The 19,133-nt window shown below is 36.8% G+C and overlaps 1 protein-coding gene across 3 annotated transcripts in view; it reads left to right on the top strand.

Moving 5' to 3' along the window:
* LOC309584668 (transducin-like enhancer protein 1) overlaps positions 1-19,133 on the top strand; it is a 71,864-nt gene that overhangs the window by 39,972 nt on the left and 12,759 nt on the right. For 2 of the 3 annotated variants that reach the window (XM_082300829.1, XM_082300828.1), the window contains exons 7-14: positions 1,557-1,761; positions 2,505-2,521; positions 10,519-10,635; positions 13,726-13,779; positions 15,351-15,503; positions 16,334-16,478; positions 17,186-17,376; positions 18,811-18,887. In XM_082300829.1, the coding sequence (XP_082156955.1) occupies positions 1,557-1,761; positions 2,505-2,521; positions 10,519-10,635; positions 13,726-13,779; positions 15,351-15,503; positions 16,334-16,478; positions 17,186-17,376; positions 18,811-18,887 (959 nt within the window). The remainder of the gene's footprint in view (positions 1-1,556; positions 1,762-2,504; positions 2,522-10,518; positions 10,636-13,725; positions 13,780-15,350; positions 15,504-16,333; positions 16,479-17,185; positions 17,377-18,810; positions 18,888-19,133) is intronic. The other variant, XM_082300830.1, reaches the window with a different exon arrangement.

Genomic DNA, 19,133 nt, shown 5'->3' with positions numbered 1-19,133 from the left:
CATGAGAGTTGGGACAGCAGGAAAGTGAAAAATTATCGTCCAGTCTAGAGTTCTTGAATGTCAGCCCCTGTGTCTGCATAATTTTATAAACAGCTCAAGGCACGTCTTGGGATGGGGTTAGGAGAAGTAAAAGTGTAGGAGTGCAGTAGTTATATATATAAATAGTAATAAATAAATTCATTTATATGCCAGTAGATGTTATACAGGTATTGCTGACAGTTTGTCTTGAAAAGTCTTCACACCTATGGAAACACATAAAATATTTCTGCGTTATTTTGAGTTGAGGCTTTTTTTGGAATAATGGGTGAAATATTGTAAGCTGCAGTCTAGGTATTATTTCAGTAGCTGCCAGCGGTACTGTAACAATTTTACTTGCTCTTACAGGACTACTAACATTCACCTGGTCAAACTTGAGTTCACCCTGTTCAGACATGTGTTTATCTGTCTCCTTTTCGATCCCATGAATTGGATCGTACTGTAGCTGTATCTGCCTTGAGCAGAGGGATAGTGGAGAGTGGCCAAGGTGGAGAGGATTGTTCTGTCTTCTATTCATATGCCCAGACACAAGGAAGCAGGAGAGAGCAGAAGAAAATCCGTTAAACTAGAGCAGATTATGGGAGCTATGACTAAGCTAAAGATGGTTTTGAAGCTTCATTTTCTAAAAAAAAAAAAGCCTGTGCTGAGCATTTTGAACAAATTAAATGGATAGCTGAACTTGGTAAACATTAATAAAACCATGAAAGTTTTAACTAGAAAATATCTTAAAATTTAAACTATGGGGAAGACATTCTATTGTAAAAACTCTGTTTCTAAAATTGTTTACAGGTTATTTTAGCACATTGGTTACAGGGTTATATGTCTATGATTTTGATCTTGCAAGCTCCTTTTAAAACAGGGGGAGGTATTCATTAATAGAGAATTCCATACTATCTGGAATACCTGGATTTTAAGCTCAAAGCTGGTTCCTAAACAGGCTGTTACGTCATTAATAATTCCCCCTCTTTCCCCTAAAAACCCTAGCTAGAATAAAATGAAAATTAAACTTTACTAAATATGAAATTCAGCATATCTTTTACATTTTTTAATATTCAGAATAGAGATGTACTTGTTTCCAAACTGGGGGAAGAGAGGGATGAGAGTTTAAATCAATCTTGCCACTGAAACTTTTTTTTTCCAGAGCAGTGATAAGCCTTTCTATAGAAAGAAAAAGGTGTTTGAGTCTTCTGCTGCTGTTCTTTGTTGCCAGAGATGCTGTGGTAGGCAGTAACTGCCCAAAACAACCTATACTTGTTGAACTTATTAGTCAGGCTGCAAAATAAGTATCCAGCTAGCCTTTTTTGGGTAATGGGACATGAGCAGAGTTGTCCACAGACAGCATGATATAACGCAGTGTATATAGCGTGGTGGGTTAAAGGGGAGAGGCTAGATGAAGAAGAAACAAATAAATATCAAAATCCACTATTGATTCTCAATAATTAACCAAACTTCTACCTTATCCTTCCCAAACTGTGTGCTATATGTTTGTCTTCTGGGGATGATGATACCGCTGGGAGCAGCAGCAGCAGTTGCAGGCTCAGCATCTCTCCCATGGCCATGGACCTCCAGTGCCTCTAACGCCGCATCCGTCAGGACTTCAGCCTCCAGGAATCCCTCCACTTGGAAGCAGTGCTGGCCTTCTTGCCCTCTCTAGTGCTTTGGGTGGGCAGTCTCACTTGGCAATAAAAGATGACAAGAAACATCATGATGCAGACCACCACAGAGGTGAGAGGCATGGCAGGCCTGATTAGGACATTGTCAAATTTGTGCATTGCTGCAAATTGTGTGCATCTCTAAAGAATTCAAATTATATAGAATGAGAAAAAACTGTTGGCAAACTAAAATGTCTGCATATATACCACTGAAGCAAAATTCAGCTTGGAATTTTTTTATATTTTAAAGGGGATCACTAGGTGTCACCTGCTCTGTACTTTGCAGGGCCTTTTGACATCCTGGTAAATGCTTAGCTGTAATAGCAGTGGCCTGCACCATATTGTGGAAAATTGTTAAACTGCATAATGGTGATTTATTTCAAAGAAAGTAATGTTGTTGAATGGGTTAGTGGGAAGGTAGGGGAAATAAGAAGTTAAATTTTGAAGTGAATGCGTTCAAAAAAAAGATTTAGATAATTGCATCTGTTACTTTAGTTTCATAAGCTTAAATTCTAGTACTTAGTTAAATATTGGGCAAAATTGCACTTGACTAATTTTTGAAAAGAAAATAATTTATTCTGTCATGAAACAAAACTAGGCTTTGTGTATGGTTAAACTGTAAATCATGTTTACAAAATACTGTAATTTTCAGGAAATCACTGTATTAGTAATGTGCAATGAGTTATATAAATAAAAGCCATTTTAAAACTGTTCGTGGCTTGTGTTCTAATTTTTTTTCCCCCCTTTTTTATTTCTGTTCTTGCCTCTGTGTCCGAACGGGCATGTCTGTCCATTTCTTGGTTACTGCGGGAGCAGACAGAGAGCCAGGCACAGTAAGTACCAACATTCCTGCTAACATTTCCATTTCCAATAATGCAATAATCATATGTTGTGCTGTTTGTTTGTTTTGTCTTCTTTTTAGTCATTTTTATGATAAAAGGTGTATATGTTTTCTGTTAATGTATGTCTTGGTTTATGCAGAACACCAGATCATTTGTTTGATGGACTGTGTGAAAGAGTTTTGTTTCTGAGCAGAATGCTTTTAGGCAAACGAGCTTGAGTTTGCTTATTGGTGGCAGAAAGAGGGCATGAAGCTGCAAATCAAAAAGATCACTGGAAATACATAATTTTTAGTCCAGAGTAAAGATGTTTAGTCTCTAGGATTTTGAAGACTTAGACCTGGAGAACAGGTGAGAAATTTAAATATGATAATTTTAAATGTGTCATGATGGTGTTTGGCCCTAGGAGGTTTTTTTAACTGCATCTGTTTAAGCGATACTAATGTCATTACTGCTTAATTTGTGCTTCAGGTGTAACTTCTACAGCGATACTTTTTTCCCTGTAGACATAAGATGTAATAGAATTGGTCTTATCTGAAAAGCCCTCTAAAGAACTACTTTGTTGCAGCTTTTCATACTGTTTTGTTTCGAGTGATATTGCTGTATTAACCTGTTAGAGATGGTCATGTGCAATTTAATGTCAATTCAAGCAACAAAGCTAATTCTCTTTGTTTATGTCATAAGTGAATTTGGGCTCTATTTTACTCCTTTTCTCAATTAGAAAAGACAAGAACTAGGAAAAGTTATTTGACAGCTTTACAGCACTAAACTTCTGATTTTTATTGCTGCTTATTTAATATATATACAAGACTTGCTTGACATTTATTTACTGGAAACTATCTGAATATCTTTTGCAGCAGTCTTTTAGTGTTAGATTGCTAAGCAAGAAGCATTCATTTCAGCTTGCTTAATTTTATTAATGACAGTGTAACTGCAGAAATAATTTTAAGCTGGGTTTTTATGAAGTCTCTGACTTACCAAGGACTTTTTCCTCTGTGTGGGACATACTTCTTTGAGTGCTGCTAGTTGACTGCAGGAATCTCAATAACTTTCCTTAAGGGCTAAGGAAGGAAGTCTGCAGAGTGTGTCTGTGCACACATGCATGCACATGTGGTAGTGATGGCTCTGTGTTTTGATTTGGTTATGTTTCCTGTCCTTGCCCTGGTCCCAGCTTCCCCTGCCCATCATGCAATTTGGTCAAGGGTCTGAGTTTAAAATCAGATGCTTAGCATTGTGAAATTTGGACTCTGAATTCATCTTGTAGCTGAGAATAGTCCTTGCCTATGGAAGGAGGACTGTCAAAAATTAAGCCTGGCTTTTGTGTTGTGGGAGAGTTGCTGATCAGTTGCTTAGTTTACTATAGATGTAAATTTTACTTAAACTATAAAATTGTTGCTGTAGTTGCTTCTGTCTCCATATGTCTAACCGATGATTGCTTGGTTATTACCTGAAGCAGACTGGTTTATGCTGGGTTTGTCACTAATTAACTTTTAAATAATCTGAGGCTTTATATCATAAAGGAATTTTGCCATGTGGATATATTGAGTTCTGGATACTACACTATGGTCATTCTAGTTTCTTTTTGGTCTCAGTGTAGGATAATACTTCATAGCTGACTTTAATAGCTGAATACAGGTGAACTTGAACTTAAAATTGTTTAAATACAGTGTTACATCAAAATCTTGATTTAACAGTAAATTATATCTTCAAACAAAGAATCATAATTTAAGAGATAGTTAAGTTCAACTCTGTGGCTAAAATGATCAGCTGGGAATTATGGGCTGTTCAAACTTCTCTAATTCTCTTGTATTTTTAATGGAATTTTTAAAATATAAAATATATTTTTAAGGATAATATGAAATGGATCTCAAGTACACAAGGCATAGCAGCAGGTCTGTTTGGTTATTATGTGTGGTTGAAATCATTTTATGACATCTGGGTCATCAAGGTAAAATCAATTTGATTTTCAGAGTAGCATTTTAAAAGTAATGGTGCTGCTAAAAAAATACTGTGCAGTTCTGCAGTATGATTTCCATCAAATATGTCCAGCATGACCTTCGAGCACTATCAGTAGAAGCTAACAGCTTAAAATGTGGAAGTTTGAAAAATTAAAATTTATTGCTTGTCTATGGGGTTTTAAATTGAGTTTCTGGGACATAACTTTGGGTTAAAGCATATTGTGACAGACTGGAGCGTATTCATTTTTAAATTAGATTTGGTTTATTTTTTTAAAGTCTCCTTAGATAAATAAGCAGTCACAAGCTTTTATGTATTGTATGTTTTGAAATACAACAAAAGTAGTGAAGTTCTTGTATTTATAAGTTAATATAAAGACATGGTTTCATTATTTTTTTATTTTGACCAGTGTAAATACTTTTGTTATATCTAAATAGCAAGGGCTGCATTTTTCTTTTATATACTAGCTTAAATTCCAGAAGGCAAAATGAAAAAAAGTTTTTTGGTAAATGCGTGTTTGTGTAATATATAACATTTAAGTTATTAATAATAGTATACTTCCTACATGAATGCTAAAATTATTTTGTCAAATTTAAATTGTGTGACTACATGAATAATGGCTGGTGGGTTTTGGCTGATGTATCTCTAACTGTCCCAAACTGGGTCATGTTATTGTGTAAATGCAGGTATCCCTTCTAATGTGGCAAATTCTGTCTGCAGGTAGCGAAGCCAGGCAAAGGAAGCAAGTTTTGCAACTGAAACTGAAAGCTTTGAGAGACAGCAATACAAAAGAACTTTGATGTCCACACTTTTTTCTTTGGGAAACATCCGGGCAACCTTTTTTAAACTCGTTATAGGTGTTCATTTATCACTTGTTTTCCCACTATTCTAGTATCCTGTTTGGACAGCACAGAAATGCAAATGTTTGATGCACTCTGTTGTAACAGTAGTAATTTGTAGACAGTGAAATCTTACTTCACTGTGTTCTTAGGATTTACATTAGCTGATGTTTATCTTTTGTCCTCATGAAAAACACTGAGCTTATTTTCTAAGACCTAGAAAGCATTCATAAATTTTTCCAGACATTTTTTTGCCTTCATTGTTAAGCCTAAATGTTGCTATTGTTTTGTAAAGCAAATGCTCTTTTCCTACAGTAGAAAAATATTCTGTGCCCTGAGCTCTCTATCCTATTCTTCACCTCCCAGTCTTGGAGAAATGGGGCATGAACAATTGAGTGCTACTTTTTGAGTGATATTATGTGCAAGCTGTTTTTGTGTTGTGTTTTAAGTCTTTTAAAGGGGGGAGAAAAATCATAAAAGTTGTTATATGGAAGTATAGTGTACTGATAAGCATAGCACAAGTATGTTTCTTGGACTCTGTGAAGAAAGAATGGCTTCAGACTACAAATTATCTTCAGCAGAGGTTGCTCATGTAAGAGCTGTGTGTTGCTGTGTTGCAGTTTAGTTTGTAGGTGACAGAAGGCAGCATGACAGTAGAAGACAGAAGGTTGATAACAAAGGACAAGGGGATTGAGGTGGTCTGGTATAAATTTTTAGGGATACCTTGATTTTGACAAACATTAGCTAGAAAATACTGAAATCAACAGAAGTCCTAGTCCTTGTTAATGTCTTGTGATTGTAAAATCAATATAACTTGAAATGGTGGGTGAAAAGAAGGTGAAGTCAAGTAGCTTTCCATCACAAGTAATTTGACATGAAACCTACTGACTTTTTAAGTCAGCTTTTGGGTTGTAGACATGCGTGTTTGCAATAAGCGTATTGAACAAACTGAAGTTAATGATTCTGAAGCAGAATAGGTTTGAGCCCAGTCTTCTTTTGCCTTTCTGGGGGATTTTGAAGTACATCTTCCATTTCCTGTATTCCTGTCAGTGACTGCTGACAATGAGTAACTGATGGTTTTGGTGTAGTTGTTAGACTTGATGCTGTTTTGCCTACTCAGCAAGGAATTGCACCTGTTTCTATCTGTAGGTAGCACTTGTGTGTGGTGCAGTGGCAGGGCAGAGGTCCCGTGCATGGTGAAGTAAAATAAACACAGAGGCTGAGCACTGCAGGCAAGGCCAAGTTGTTAGCTGTGGTAACTGGCTGTGATGGCTGGTGGCTGTCCTTCGCACGGATGTATGGAGAGTCAGGGAATCACCAAGCACAGAGCAAGCCTATGTGTGTACACATCTTTGGGGGAGAGGGGAGTGAGAGACCTTAAGAGCCCAGCACTAGAGAAGATCTTAATTGGGACCAGGTGTAGTTGAACCATGTGCACAGATGTAATGTAAATACTGTTATTTAATTGCTGTAATGATCAGCATAAAGTCAATTGTCAGTTCTGTATGTACTATTCTATATGAATTGTCTGTGCTGTATTACAAGTGGGATAATGGGGTAAATGAGATATTGTGTGCTCTCAGCCTGTACTGCTGGTGCACATACTTGAGGTTTGGAAGTGGTTCCTGTGTGGAACAGTATGGCAGTCAAAGAGGTGCATTTGAATAATGTGCATTATATTCCTAGTAGGGAACCTGCCCTCTTTCTATGCATCACGACTGGGTTTTTGCTTCACATTTGCCTTCTGGTGGTTTCAGTATTTAACTTTTTCTGGAAGCAGAGTTGCTTTAGGACCATAAGTTGCCTGTTATATAGCATTTATGCCATCTAGTAATTCTGACAGGAAGCAGTGCTACATTAACGTATTTATTTTCTTTTGGGACTTATTTGAAGAAAAGGGCTTCATGTGTATAAAAAATATGATCAAAAGAAAAGGAAAACACAAAATACTGATTTTGACAACTTGCTCTGATCTGAGCTTCATGATTTGCAAACGTTGCGTTGGTTAATCCTTAACAGACTGAACTCTAAGTATGAAAGCAAGGAATATCCTCAGTTATATATCTAATCTGTTGAAATTAAGACAAAATAAAAATTGATGCCATGAAGTTTCTCTTTAGGGATATCAACTATGCATCTATATATCTTTTTGCCCTTTTTGTATAAGAGGGTTAGTATTGAAGATCAATTCCAACTGAAAATTTCTGTAGAGTTATTAAAAAAATATTATAGCCAAAATAAAAATTCTTGTCCTACTTCTGAAAATAAGTCAGTTGTTAGTAGACCTTGTTAGAAGAACTAAACAGATTACTCTTCTAAAGAGAAGATAAGGAGACTCTGATATTGTGAAACTGTTGCTGCTGTCTTCTGGCTGATCCTGTTTGATAGCGGACATATAGCAAATATAAACACCACCAGAGCTGAAATGAGGAAAGGTGGCTGTTGGTATGCTGCCCTCACTCTTCCCTGAACCTTAACATTACAGGGGTGAGAGATATCAATAGCCCAATGATCATCTCTTTACCAGTTCTTGTTTGTATTTTCATTTACTTAATTTGTTCTTCAGTATTCAGGATTTACCATTTGCACTACTTTAAAAGATTCATAATTTCACATTGTTGAATGAATTCTTACATTTTTGGTAGTTTGAATTATGGTAGTAGCTTACAGTAGCAAGGTATTTTTTCTTTACCTGATTTTAGTCACAGTTGTTAGAACTTTCTTGAACTTCTGTGGGAAACAAAACAGGAACTTTTTAATTTTCGAGTTTACTGATAGATTTTGCCATAAAAAGAGCACAATCTTATTTGCAATTTCTCATGTAGCTATTGGGAAATGAGCTGCTCTACAACAACTTCTAGTGTGGATACTCTGATCACAAAGAACAGTGGTTTAAATTAATGTGGTAAGTTATAGAAAGGTGGTGTAAATATGACCAGAGGTGATATGTTTTGCAGAATAGGCTTGTGATGTAATTACATGTTTGTGTGAGAAACCATCAGTCTTTTGAAGAAAAAAACAAATCTAATAATCTTTGTTTGGCATTTAGGACACAGTGAGAGCTGGGATTTCCTGCATATGTTTCACAGTTTTGAAATTCTACAAGACAAGCAGTATAAAATATTGTCAACATTGTCTAGGTAGACTAAATTTAAAAAGAAAAAAAGATCAGATATTGTAGTTACACCTACGGGTTGCCAAAAATTTGCAAGCTGTAACTCCAAATAGTAGGTTTGCTAAATTTTTTCAAGTTGTTGCCCCTTTGCCACCTTTCTGCTATTCACACTTTTTTTTTAGAAAATTAAACAAAGGAACTGACTTTATTCTCTTTCCTGCATTTGCTTTATGGTTTTATTCTAAATTCTTCAGTAGTAAAAGAGATATTTTTAATTGTTTTTATTAAGGAAAGTATCTCTTAACTAAATGGCTTTCCTCCAGAAGAGGAAAACATCTCTGGTCAAGTTTGAATTGCCACCTTGCTTCTTAGTGTTTCTACTGTTTCTTAAGATGTTTCTACTGCCACAAACATGATGGATTCAGTATTAAAATGTTTAAAATTAGTTTTAAGGGTTTTCAGACTAGTGAATGCCTGAATTTGTGTGCATCTGGGAGGAGATAAGGGGTTAAATTCCGACTGTATTTGTCAAGGCAATTAGTTCAATGATCCAACAAGCCCACCTTTTAGTACAAAACATTTTGGTAAAGACATTATTTTGAGCTTCTTTATACTGAATTTCAATAGACCCTCCTATATGCTTTATGTAAGCCCTTTGGCATTTGTTTAGCTTGAATAGTCATGAATAAAAGAGCTTAGAGTTGGCTTTAAAGTGCAGCTTCTGAATTAGGAAAAAGAGGATTCAGATTGCCTTATGTACCCTGTTTCCTTGTCCTCTTCCTTGGGGCTAAACATTTGTGTCTGAGCAAAACTACCTTGAAGTGTTCAGGTTTTAAAGGGGAAGCTATTCAGTGCACAGTTCACTGGTTATTAGTATATGTTTATGATATATTACAAGTAAATATCTCTGTCTCTTGGGTAGATCTAAATATGTTCTTTGAGGGCTTACACTGAAATACATGTTGGTATTAGACTTTTCTCTTGAGAGAGATATGTGTATGGATGCAAACGCGTGTTTACTTATATATTTATGTGAGCCTGTATTTATTTATCTAAGCATGTACTTGGCTTTTAGGATCTAGGCTTACCAGGTCTTTGTGAAAGGAGATTTTTTTCTCAACTCATTCAGTATTGTTCACAGCATTAACACATCAGTGAACAAATTGCCCTCTTGCATATGCTAATCCTGCACTTAAAAGAACTCATTGTAACACATTTTAATGCTTTAGCTGGAACTGAGATGGAGATGGGAATCGGGAATCACAGGCATGTCAAATTGTCATGTGACTGAAAAATGTCTAAAATGCTCTTTGGGTCAACAGTTTGTACTTAGCATAACTTTGCTTGAATGAAAGCAGTCCATGTAGTTTGAGGAAAAGATTAGTCTTTGCTTTTGTCTTTTGTGTGTGTGTGTTGGCCTCAGTTTTTCAGATCAAGTCTGATTAAACAAGACTTTAGCCTTAATTTCACACTAGTAGTGAATGTTATGCTGGAAGTAAAAATATTTGATCTTTGTTTGCAATACATTTGTTGAAGGAATCCAATTGGAGTTTACTCCAGCTAACAATTGATTACTGCATAACTGTATTCAGCAAATACTTGTTATTTTAAGCATTAAAGGCAAGCTGTTATTTATTGTCCATACCTGCAGGTGTAGGCATACCAAAGCTTCATCTATTTCTGATATTCTAGAAGTGACTTATCAATCAGATTATATGTAGTAAATCTCTTTTATTAGATAGGATCTGAGTATTTAAAAAAATAATAAAATCGTTGTTACTTGCCCATGAATAAACAGCAAGCCTGTCTCTCCTAAACAATAAATTCACTTGAATTAATTAGTTAAATAGATGGTGACTGACAAGTGAACTAAACTTTTGATAAGTTGAACAATGAAAAGCCAAGCTCCTTAGAATGCGTGAAGCTGTACATGTTTGCCTGGAGGACTTTGTTTTGAATTAAATTGAAGACTAAGCAGGTATCACATTTCTAAAGCATCTATCACATCAGTTTGAGTTTGTAAGAATATATGAGCAATCCTAAAAGGGATTTTTGATTGACCTTGTTTTTTGTCTTTACAGAGTAATTCTCTGTTGGTCCCGGACAGTCTACGAAGCACAGATAAACGCAGGAATGGCCCTGAATACGCCAATGACATCAAAAAGAGAAAGGTGGATGATAAGGATTCCAGCCACTATGTAAGCAAATCTGTGTCAAAGAAATGATTAATTTATTTGCACATGCTGTGCTTGTATGAGGAGTAAAAGAGCTGTGAAGAACAAGGCAACTTTCTTATGGCTGAAGTAGTACATGAATATATGTGCCAGAGGGACACAAGATTTAAGTTGTGGGAAGAGTAGTGACTCAGTAGTTTGGGATGTTGTTAAGTTATAGGCCTCAACAGAAGTAATTGTTTGGGATTCACATATGCCCTGGAGCGTTTCTCAGAGTTTGTGACATTCTTTCTGGACTGCTCTAAACTCAGGTTTGTTTGAAATGGAAGATTTTGTTATTGAGAGGGGTTTGGTAAATTTTATTGATAACTAGCTCTTACCATGCTGAGTTATAATTGCAAATGTTATCAAGCTGTACCAACTAACTGAAGTTTGCTTTTGGCTGAAACAGCAATTTCAGCAGAAAGCAAATTGAAATATTGAAAGTTCACAGTTTTGTGTTCTGCATTTTTGACTAGCTTGCTTGTTGCTTGGTTTCAAAGAGACACTTCAGTACAACAATGTATGTGAACCTCAGAAGGTTCACACAGGCTTTCAACTTCAAGTCTAAATGCTCAGACAAATCACAGGATGGTACTTGAACAGGCCTAAGGGACTAGGACTGGTGTGAGAGAGTACTGAAAAGCAAAATTTAAATCTAGGAGAACATACTGTACTTTGACATAGCAATAATGTGGCAAATTGTCTGGTTTATGTGATTTAGATCACTAATTAATTCTTGGTTACTGAAACACAAGAGAAAATTAGGTGCCATTTTATTTTCTCATTATTTAGTAGGGTAATTTTAATTTCTCTCCACTTGGATAATGTCTTTGAGAAGCTATTGGATGTTTTAGTGCTGTTAATGGTTTTACAAGTTGTATTTCCACCACTTTCTAATAATAATATTTTGATTAGAGAAGGGTTTGGCAAACTTCCCCATGTCACTCCCTCAAATTTAAGGGCGTGATATTTTATTGGCATTTTTAATTTTAAATATTTGAAGATTAAGCATTCTCAAGCTACACTTGATACAAAAAGGAAGGAGAAGCTTAACTTGCTTGTTTTTCCTGTGTTTCTACTGTAAAGAAATGTAAAGGATGTTATTGCACAGTAGAAGCACTTTGTTTTAATCCACATTTTAAATATGTTTCTGCCCACTGTTTGTTTGAAATGGACTTTACAGCTAAAGGCAGCATCAAAATAAAAAATTGAGTAAAGCAAGGATATTTGAAAGTTCCAGATTTATTCTAATTTTGAATACAGGTTTTTTTTTTTTTTGAAGGTCCACCAATTATGCAAATACAGAGCTGCTGGTTTTGAGCTCATTTTAGATGAGGCCCTTGTAGGGACAAAGAAATACTGCTTTTGTCAAAAGGGGCATAAATGAGTTATAGGACCTGTAGCTTTCGGAAAAAGACTACAAAATGAATTTATTCCCCCTTTTTAACTTTGCGCTAATTTTCATATTCGTACCTATGTAGTTTCAGTGTGTGGCTTTATTAGTGAGGGGAATCTTCTGATATTAGTAGAAGTTACAGGAGATGCCTTTGATAATCCCAGTAAATTTCTATTTATTAAGATGACAAAGTCAGCGGAGTTCACTTAAGCATTGCTTTGCAGCTAATTTTGCCTCCTCCAGAGTGGTGTCTCTGGCAAACAAGTGTCCCATCTACTGTTCTCCCACATTCTCTTACCTGTTCAAGCACTCAGGGTACTTCATGCTTCTCAAGAGGTGGCAGATAACAGGAGCTAAAGCTTTCATTTCCTTCTTTTGCACCTGTTGGGTGGATAGCGTCCTGAGTAGCAAATAGAGTGACCACTCTTTGTCCAGTGGCACTCTTGGATCCCTAATATATTTGTGTATTTCTTGGAGCAAGATTCAGCTATTAACAGAAGGGAAGGGTTGGAACTACCTGTTGGTTTGGGGTGGTTTTTGTTTTTTTCAGTTGGATTTTTTGGGGTGGTTGGTTGGTTGATTTGTTGGTTGGTTGGTTTGGGGTTTTTTGTTTGGTTGGTTTTGGGTGGTTTGGTTTTGCTTTGTTTTTTAAAGCATTATGGCCTTGAGTGAGAGAAAGGATCTGGTGTTACATGTGAAAGCTCAGACACTTTGAAAGGAAGAGATGGGAGACAGTTGAGTAATCTTGTATTTGTATAATTATTGTATAATCTTGGTTTGTTTGCATAGAAACTTTTTAACTAAAAGTACTTTTATTGGAAATATCAGACTTGTTCCCACAGAAATTTAAAGTTTTTAAATTAATTTAATTTCTTTGTTTGGTTTTGAGTCAAGACTCACTTTCTGATTTAACCACTGTGAAAATCACTAGACCTCTGCATATCAGAATGTGTCTACTGGAGAATCCTGGCCTCTCTTAGAGACAGGGACCAGGAGGCACTACAGTAACAGCAACAGTTAGTAAAACAGCTCAGCTGAACATAGATATAAGGGAAACAGTCGAACTGCAGCTTGACAAGCTGCAGTAGAACATTTCTGTTCAGGAATGCCCAAGTATTTTGGTTTTCTTGGGCAGAAATGTTGAAATGCCGTGGCATTTTTGAAGTTTTTTCTTCCCCAGAACTTTTTATTTCAAAACTTGCCTTTCTGGAAAAGGGGAAAAATGGTACTATCAATTTGAGGAAGACAATTCATCAAATATGTCAAAAAGCTCCATTTTCCTGAGACCTGTTTTTTGGTGTTTTTCCAGGTATGCACAAGCATTACTTTCTCTAAATTAACACAAGATTAGTGTATGAACAGAGTACCTTTCTCTTTTAGGAGTAGTGATTACACTGTTTACGTGGTGGTAATAAGGAGGGGTTTTGGACCATCTTGCACTGATGGTGAGATTGTCATCTTTCAACTAGTTCTACCATACTTGGGTTTTACTATTGTAGTAGAAATAAGGTGTTGTGTTTGTTTTAATTGTTCTCCCTATTGCTAATAACTTAATGAAAGGCTGTTTGTTTTTTGTTTAGGAAAAACAACAAATGTCTGAGTAGATGCGTAGTCTTTCTCTCTGGGCTCTTATTGTACTAATTGAAATGAACACTATATTTATTTATTTTTAATAGGACAGTGATGGGGACAAGAGTGACGATAACTTGGTTGTAGATGTATCCAATGAGGTAACTTTTTTCATTTTTGTAGTCTTGACGTTTGCCCAAAGGTTAAAGCTAGAAGAAAAATAATCCTCTGTGTGGATATGTTAAAATATTCACAACTTCTCCTTTTTATTAGTACTGCAGTTACTGTGTCTTCCTCTGAGCTTTATCTGGTTACCTTCTCGGTTTTTCCTTCTGCTGCTTTGTCCAGGTCTGTTCCCTCTGCAGTTAACATTCTGACACTTCACAGCTGCTCTATAGTGTAGAGGGTTGTGCTGAAGAGCATGTGGAAGGCTGAGGTTTTCCAACTACTGTCTTTGAATGGAAAGGGAAGACATTATCTAATGTTGTATTTAGTAGTAGGTTGTTATTAAAAACGTTGCCTTAAAAATTGCTTGTATTTTAATGTCCTTGGTTAAAGACATTTTCCAGAAATGCTGGTTTTTTAGAATGAAGTTAGTTCAGAAGATTTTTTCAGAGATTGTAGACACTTTTCTCCAGGGCTGAGATTTGGCAATGGCATCAAGGTGAAGGGATGGGTGTTCCCTTTTCTTCATCTTTTATTTCATACAACACACAGATTTAGGAAGCCTGAATATGGTAGTGAGGTTCTTCAGCTCTCTGCAAAACACAGGGAGAGAAGCTGATAGAGAAGTGTCCTCAGTAGCTCCAGGGGCCCAAACAATGTCAGCCAAGTAGAAAAATGGGTGTCCAACTAGTGATTTTCATAATCCTTTCAGAAGGTTGGCTTACAATGAAACTGCTTAATAATCAGTCAGACTTATTGCCCTTTTGTGAGGTGTGATTTCTCCCTGGTGCTATTCTTATGAGCCAAAGGAGCATGGAGAACCTGCAGAGCTCTGATAGCATTGTAACTCATGGGGCTGGCTATTTTAAGTTAAAGTAAATGCAGAAAATGCCTCTGGAACAGAGAAAAATAATCACCTGAGAGGCGGTTTCAGTTTTCCTGTAGATTTAAGTGGCAAGGCAATTACAGATGGTGTTGAGCAAAAATGTGACAGCTATTATGGCATATAAAGATCCCTGTCTGGGCCATTCACCTAAGAGTCGGACTCGATGATCCTTGTGGGGCTCTTCCAACTCAAAATACTCTGTGAAATCTGTGAAGGCATGCGTCTGTCTCTTCTTCTGAAGTAGAGATGAGCAAGGTGTTTATCAACTAAAAGAGGTTATTGAAATGTTTATTGCGACTAGCGGGAACATGGAGAGTGTACATGATAATAAGAGTGTCAAGTTACTGCAGTTTCTGTTGGTCTTCCTTACTTTTACCACGTTTTAAGCACTTGCTTTAGTTTGTACTTAGGTATGCTTTGCAAGCTTTGTGCTTGGAAACAATTTATGATTACATGTAGTGTAAAATAAAAACAGATTGCTAACTATGTGACTTTACTTCTCTAGACTGATGAAAGGATTTCAGCTTTTTTTTCTATAAAGATGACAAAATGTCTCATCATTTGCACTTACTGCTTAAATTCCTCTAGTTTGTTTTTTTTTCTCCCATAGACTCCTTAGTGGTGTTTGTGTACCTGTTTATGACATGGTTCTGCGCTGTTCTTCCCTTCCCATTGTTTTAGGATCCTTCTTCCCCAAGGGCAAGTCCCACTCATTCACCACGTGAAAACGGTATAGATAAAACCCGCCTACTGAAGAAGGATGCTTCCAGCAGTCCAGCATCTACAGCCTCTTCAGGAAGTTCCACTTCCCTCAAATCAAAAGAAATGGGTCTGGTAGGTAGCATTCTGTGGTCCAGATAGTATTTTTTCTTGTAAAATCTAACTCTCCATTTTTCAGGAACTACTTGTGGCACAAATTACCTGGCACTAAACATTTGAAGCTGAAATTGGCTACTGTTTTTCCAGATCTTTAAAGTATTATTGAGCTTTCCTCCTCAGCAATATTTTCTGGTTTGTTTTTATTTTTATTTCCTACATTTCTGTCAAATGAGTTGCAAATTTGCTGCAAAGAACAAGAGTTGCTTAAGCATTGGTTTGGTTTTTTTTAGGAACAATAACTTATAGTTTAACATGGCCTGTGAAGAAGTTCTTGAGGCTTTTGTTAAACTCTTCTAAGTAAGCTGTTACTCCTTGAAGACTTTCTCTTGCAGAATCACTAATAATTTGATCTGATTCTCTGTAACTTTTGTGTTGTGGTTTTTTGATACTATCAACTATGGTGGTCTTTTCTTTTTGTAGTTAGATTTAATTAATAATTGAAATATTAATGAAATAATAATTGAAATATTAATGATTTCAAGCTAAAATAGTTTGGTAATGCATACTATATTTTCCTGAAGAAAAAAATTAGCTCAGGCATTCCTTTTTTTTATGTCAGTAGAAAAGGGAAAATAACTTTCTATGTTTCTTATTTTAATTTTGGCAGTAATCAAAAAGGTCAGCATTTCTCTCACAAGTTAATGTTGTCAGCATTGTGTGACTTTATGAAAATTGGCTGAGGGACTAGGTAGTAGGTGCCCAGCAGCCCAGCTGCTTTTGTGATAAATTGTATAATATGGCCTGGATTAAAAATAATACTCATTTAATTTATTTAATGATACCAGCATGAAAAAGCCAGCACGCCTGTTCTGAAATCCAGCACACCAACTCCTCGAGGTGACGTGCCAACCCCAGGCACTAGTGCAACTCCAGGACTCCGTCCAGGCCTTGGCAAACCTCCAACAATGGACCCTCTGGTTAACCAAGCTGGTGAATGCATTACCTCATGTGTTTTTATGGTTCCAAAATGAATCTTTTTTTACACATGTAGTTCTTTGTGACTGTTAAGTAAATATATTGCTTTGTTCTTGATATCAAGAGAAGGCTTGATGAGAAGCAGATGCTTAGATTATCAAGAGTTTGAATATCTTTCTCTCTTAGTCTTCTTTGTTTACTTTTGTCTTTATCTTTTTTTGCAAATAATCCAGAGACTGAATGCAATATAAAAAGATTTCTCAGAAGTTTCTGGTACTTATTCTTCATGCAATCCCTTCTTTGTGTGAGTCTACTAATATTTGCTGCAGTGCACAGCTTGACAAATGCTGGGGGAAGTTTACTTTTGCTATTCAGGCTGGTACACACAGTTGCTTCAGACATGAGCTGTGTAAACCATGTCTGTCAGCTTTACTGCTTAATTTGGCAAAGAAGAGATTAATGTAAACAGGGGAATATTACAGAAATGGAAATAGGTAATGCTAGAAGAGATTGCTAGAAGTAATCAGCAAATTCAGACTTCAGTAGATCTTATTTACACTGAAAAGAGCTGGTGGTACTGACAGATCATGGTAGTGTCTTTTGACATTGTGTGTATGTGAGAGGGAAAGGTGAGATGTTTTGGGGGGGGGGGGAAAAAGGCTGCTTTCTTTCCTATATGCAGGAATACATAAATAAACCCACTTAATTTCATTATTCTGTAGCTGCAGGTTTGCGGACACCATTGGCAGTACCAGGACCGTACCCTGCTCCATTTGGAATGGTACCTCACGCTGGCATGAACGGAGAGTTAACCAGTCCAGGGGCAGCCTATGCCAGTCTGCACAATATGTCACCCCAGATGAGTGCTGCTGCTGCTGCAGCTGCCGTGGTTGCCTATGGAAGATCTCCTATGGTAGGCCATACGTTGCATGCAATCTCAGTCCTGTGAGTTGTGGTTCACTGAGAAAAGCTACATGCTTCATTTAGCACTGCGGAATTCCCAACTCATAACACTGCCAGAGGCTTGACAGCTTCACTGCGTGCTTCACTGCGTGCTTCACTTTGCTGTGTGGCTGAAGAAACAAATTTGCACCTTGAAAACAAAGAATCTCAGTGTATTAATGTATGTTTTCTTTTTGTTCTTCACCTCCATCGGTGCTTTAACTGATGAATAAGTGCCAGAAAATTATTTCATGCTGTAAATGAAAAAGTAGTTTTGGTAGACACAAGGTATTTCACTGTAGCTGTGGACATCTGCTTTTTTGTTGCTGAACCACATTTGTGTTCCATATAGACATAACAAATTAATCTTGAAGCATGTAAAAGTCTTTTTATCTGGGCCTCTGTCCCTGTTTTTTGTTGGGGTTTTTTTGTGGAAATCAACCTGAGAAGCTGGTCATTTTGGAGCTCTGAGATCAGGTGTCTTAAGAATAGTTGCTGTTGTGGGTGTAGTAAGTAAATGGAGCCTGGTAGTTATAGTGGCTGTCACACAAAATAACCTAGGGGCCTGGTTCTGCAAACATGAGCTTGATGGCAGCTTTCTGCATAGACAAACTTACTACTCGTAAATTTGGAAAATTGGATTTATGCTTGTCAAATTCTCATTATTGCTTGTATGACCACTTTTTTTCAAACTGGTAAACAGGGCTTTTACATGAAAATGTGCAAATTCTAAATAGCATACACCCTGCTTTTAAAGCAATAACAATATTTAATATAATGTTCAGAAGAAAAACTAAGTCTTTTTGGTCCAGAATTTCTGCTTGGATTATTTGATGTACATACTTATTCAGGGTATAAAAATTCAGTGGAATTGCAGTATGTAAAGAGAATGTCATTTTTTAAGCTGTGGACAGATTTGTTTGCACCCCACAGTGTGGCTCTCTGAGAGATCGCTCAGCTGCTGTGCCCAAACAGAACACTGTGGAGGCAGTGAGATCCTAGCTGGGGCCCAAGGCTGCTTTCCAGCACCACACTGTGCCAGCCTGAGTATGTGCTAGCTCTCTCAGGAGTAAAGAGCACTGGCATGGCTTGGTGCTGACATGGACTGTAATTCCACGGCTAACACGGGACTCTCCCTGCTAACCAGGACTGCTTTGTTATGCTCAGTGGTGTGAATGCATGATAAATTATTTTCTGTTCTCATATGAGTGCTTCTATCAGAAGTATGCTCAGAGAAAACATCTGGGTTTTGCACCCCCAATGGAGGGTCACACAATTATCTGATACTGTGGGTAAAAGCCACCTTTTGTTTAAGTGCATAATATATTGGGATTGGAGAAAAGAAGCTTGCTGAGAAATTGATGAGAAATTCCAAGTTTGAGATTAATTCACTTTTTGTTGTCAGGTTGGTTTTGATCCTCCTCCTCACATGAGAGTACCTGGAATCCCTCCAAATCTAGCAGGGATTCCTGGGGGAAAACCGTAAGTAACTTTTAACATTTTGGTAACATCTGCAGTATTTAGAGGGAATGAAGTTATATTGTGTCAGTGAACCGGGATTTGAAAGGGGATGGTGTCTGGTTGTTTTTAAGAGGATGCTTTAGACTTCTCCAGGTAAAACCTGCAGCATAAAAATTCTGAAATGGTGGTTGTCATATCCCAAACCAGGTGTGTATCTACCTATTTCCAAGGAAAAGTTGTTGAAGGTATACTTTAAGGTTTTTTTAT

Source organism: Coloeus monedula (assembly GCF_965178545.1).
Source record: "Coloeus monedula genome assembly, chromosome: Z".
Lineage (NCBI taxonomy): Eukaryota > Metazoa > Chordata > Aves > Passeriformes > Corvidae > Coloeus > Coloeus monedula.
The sequence above is the reverse complement of the archived record's forward strand: the minus strand, read 5'-3'. Positions and strand labels throughout refer to the sequence as shown.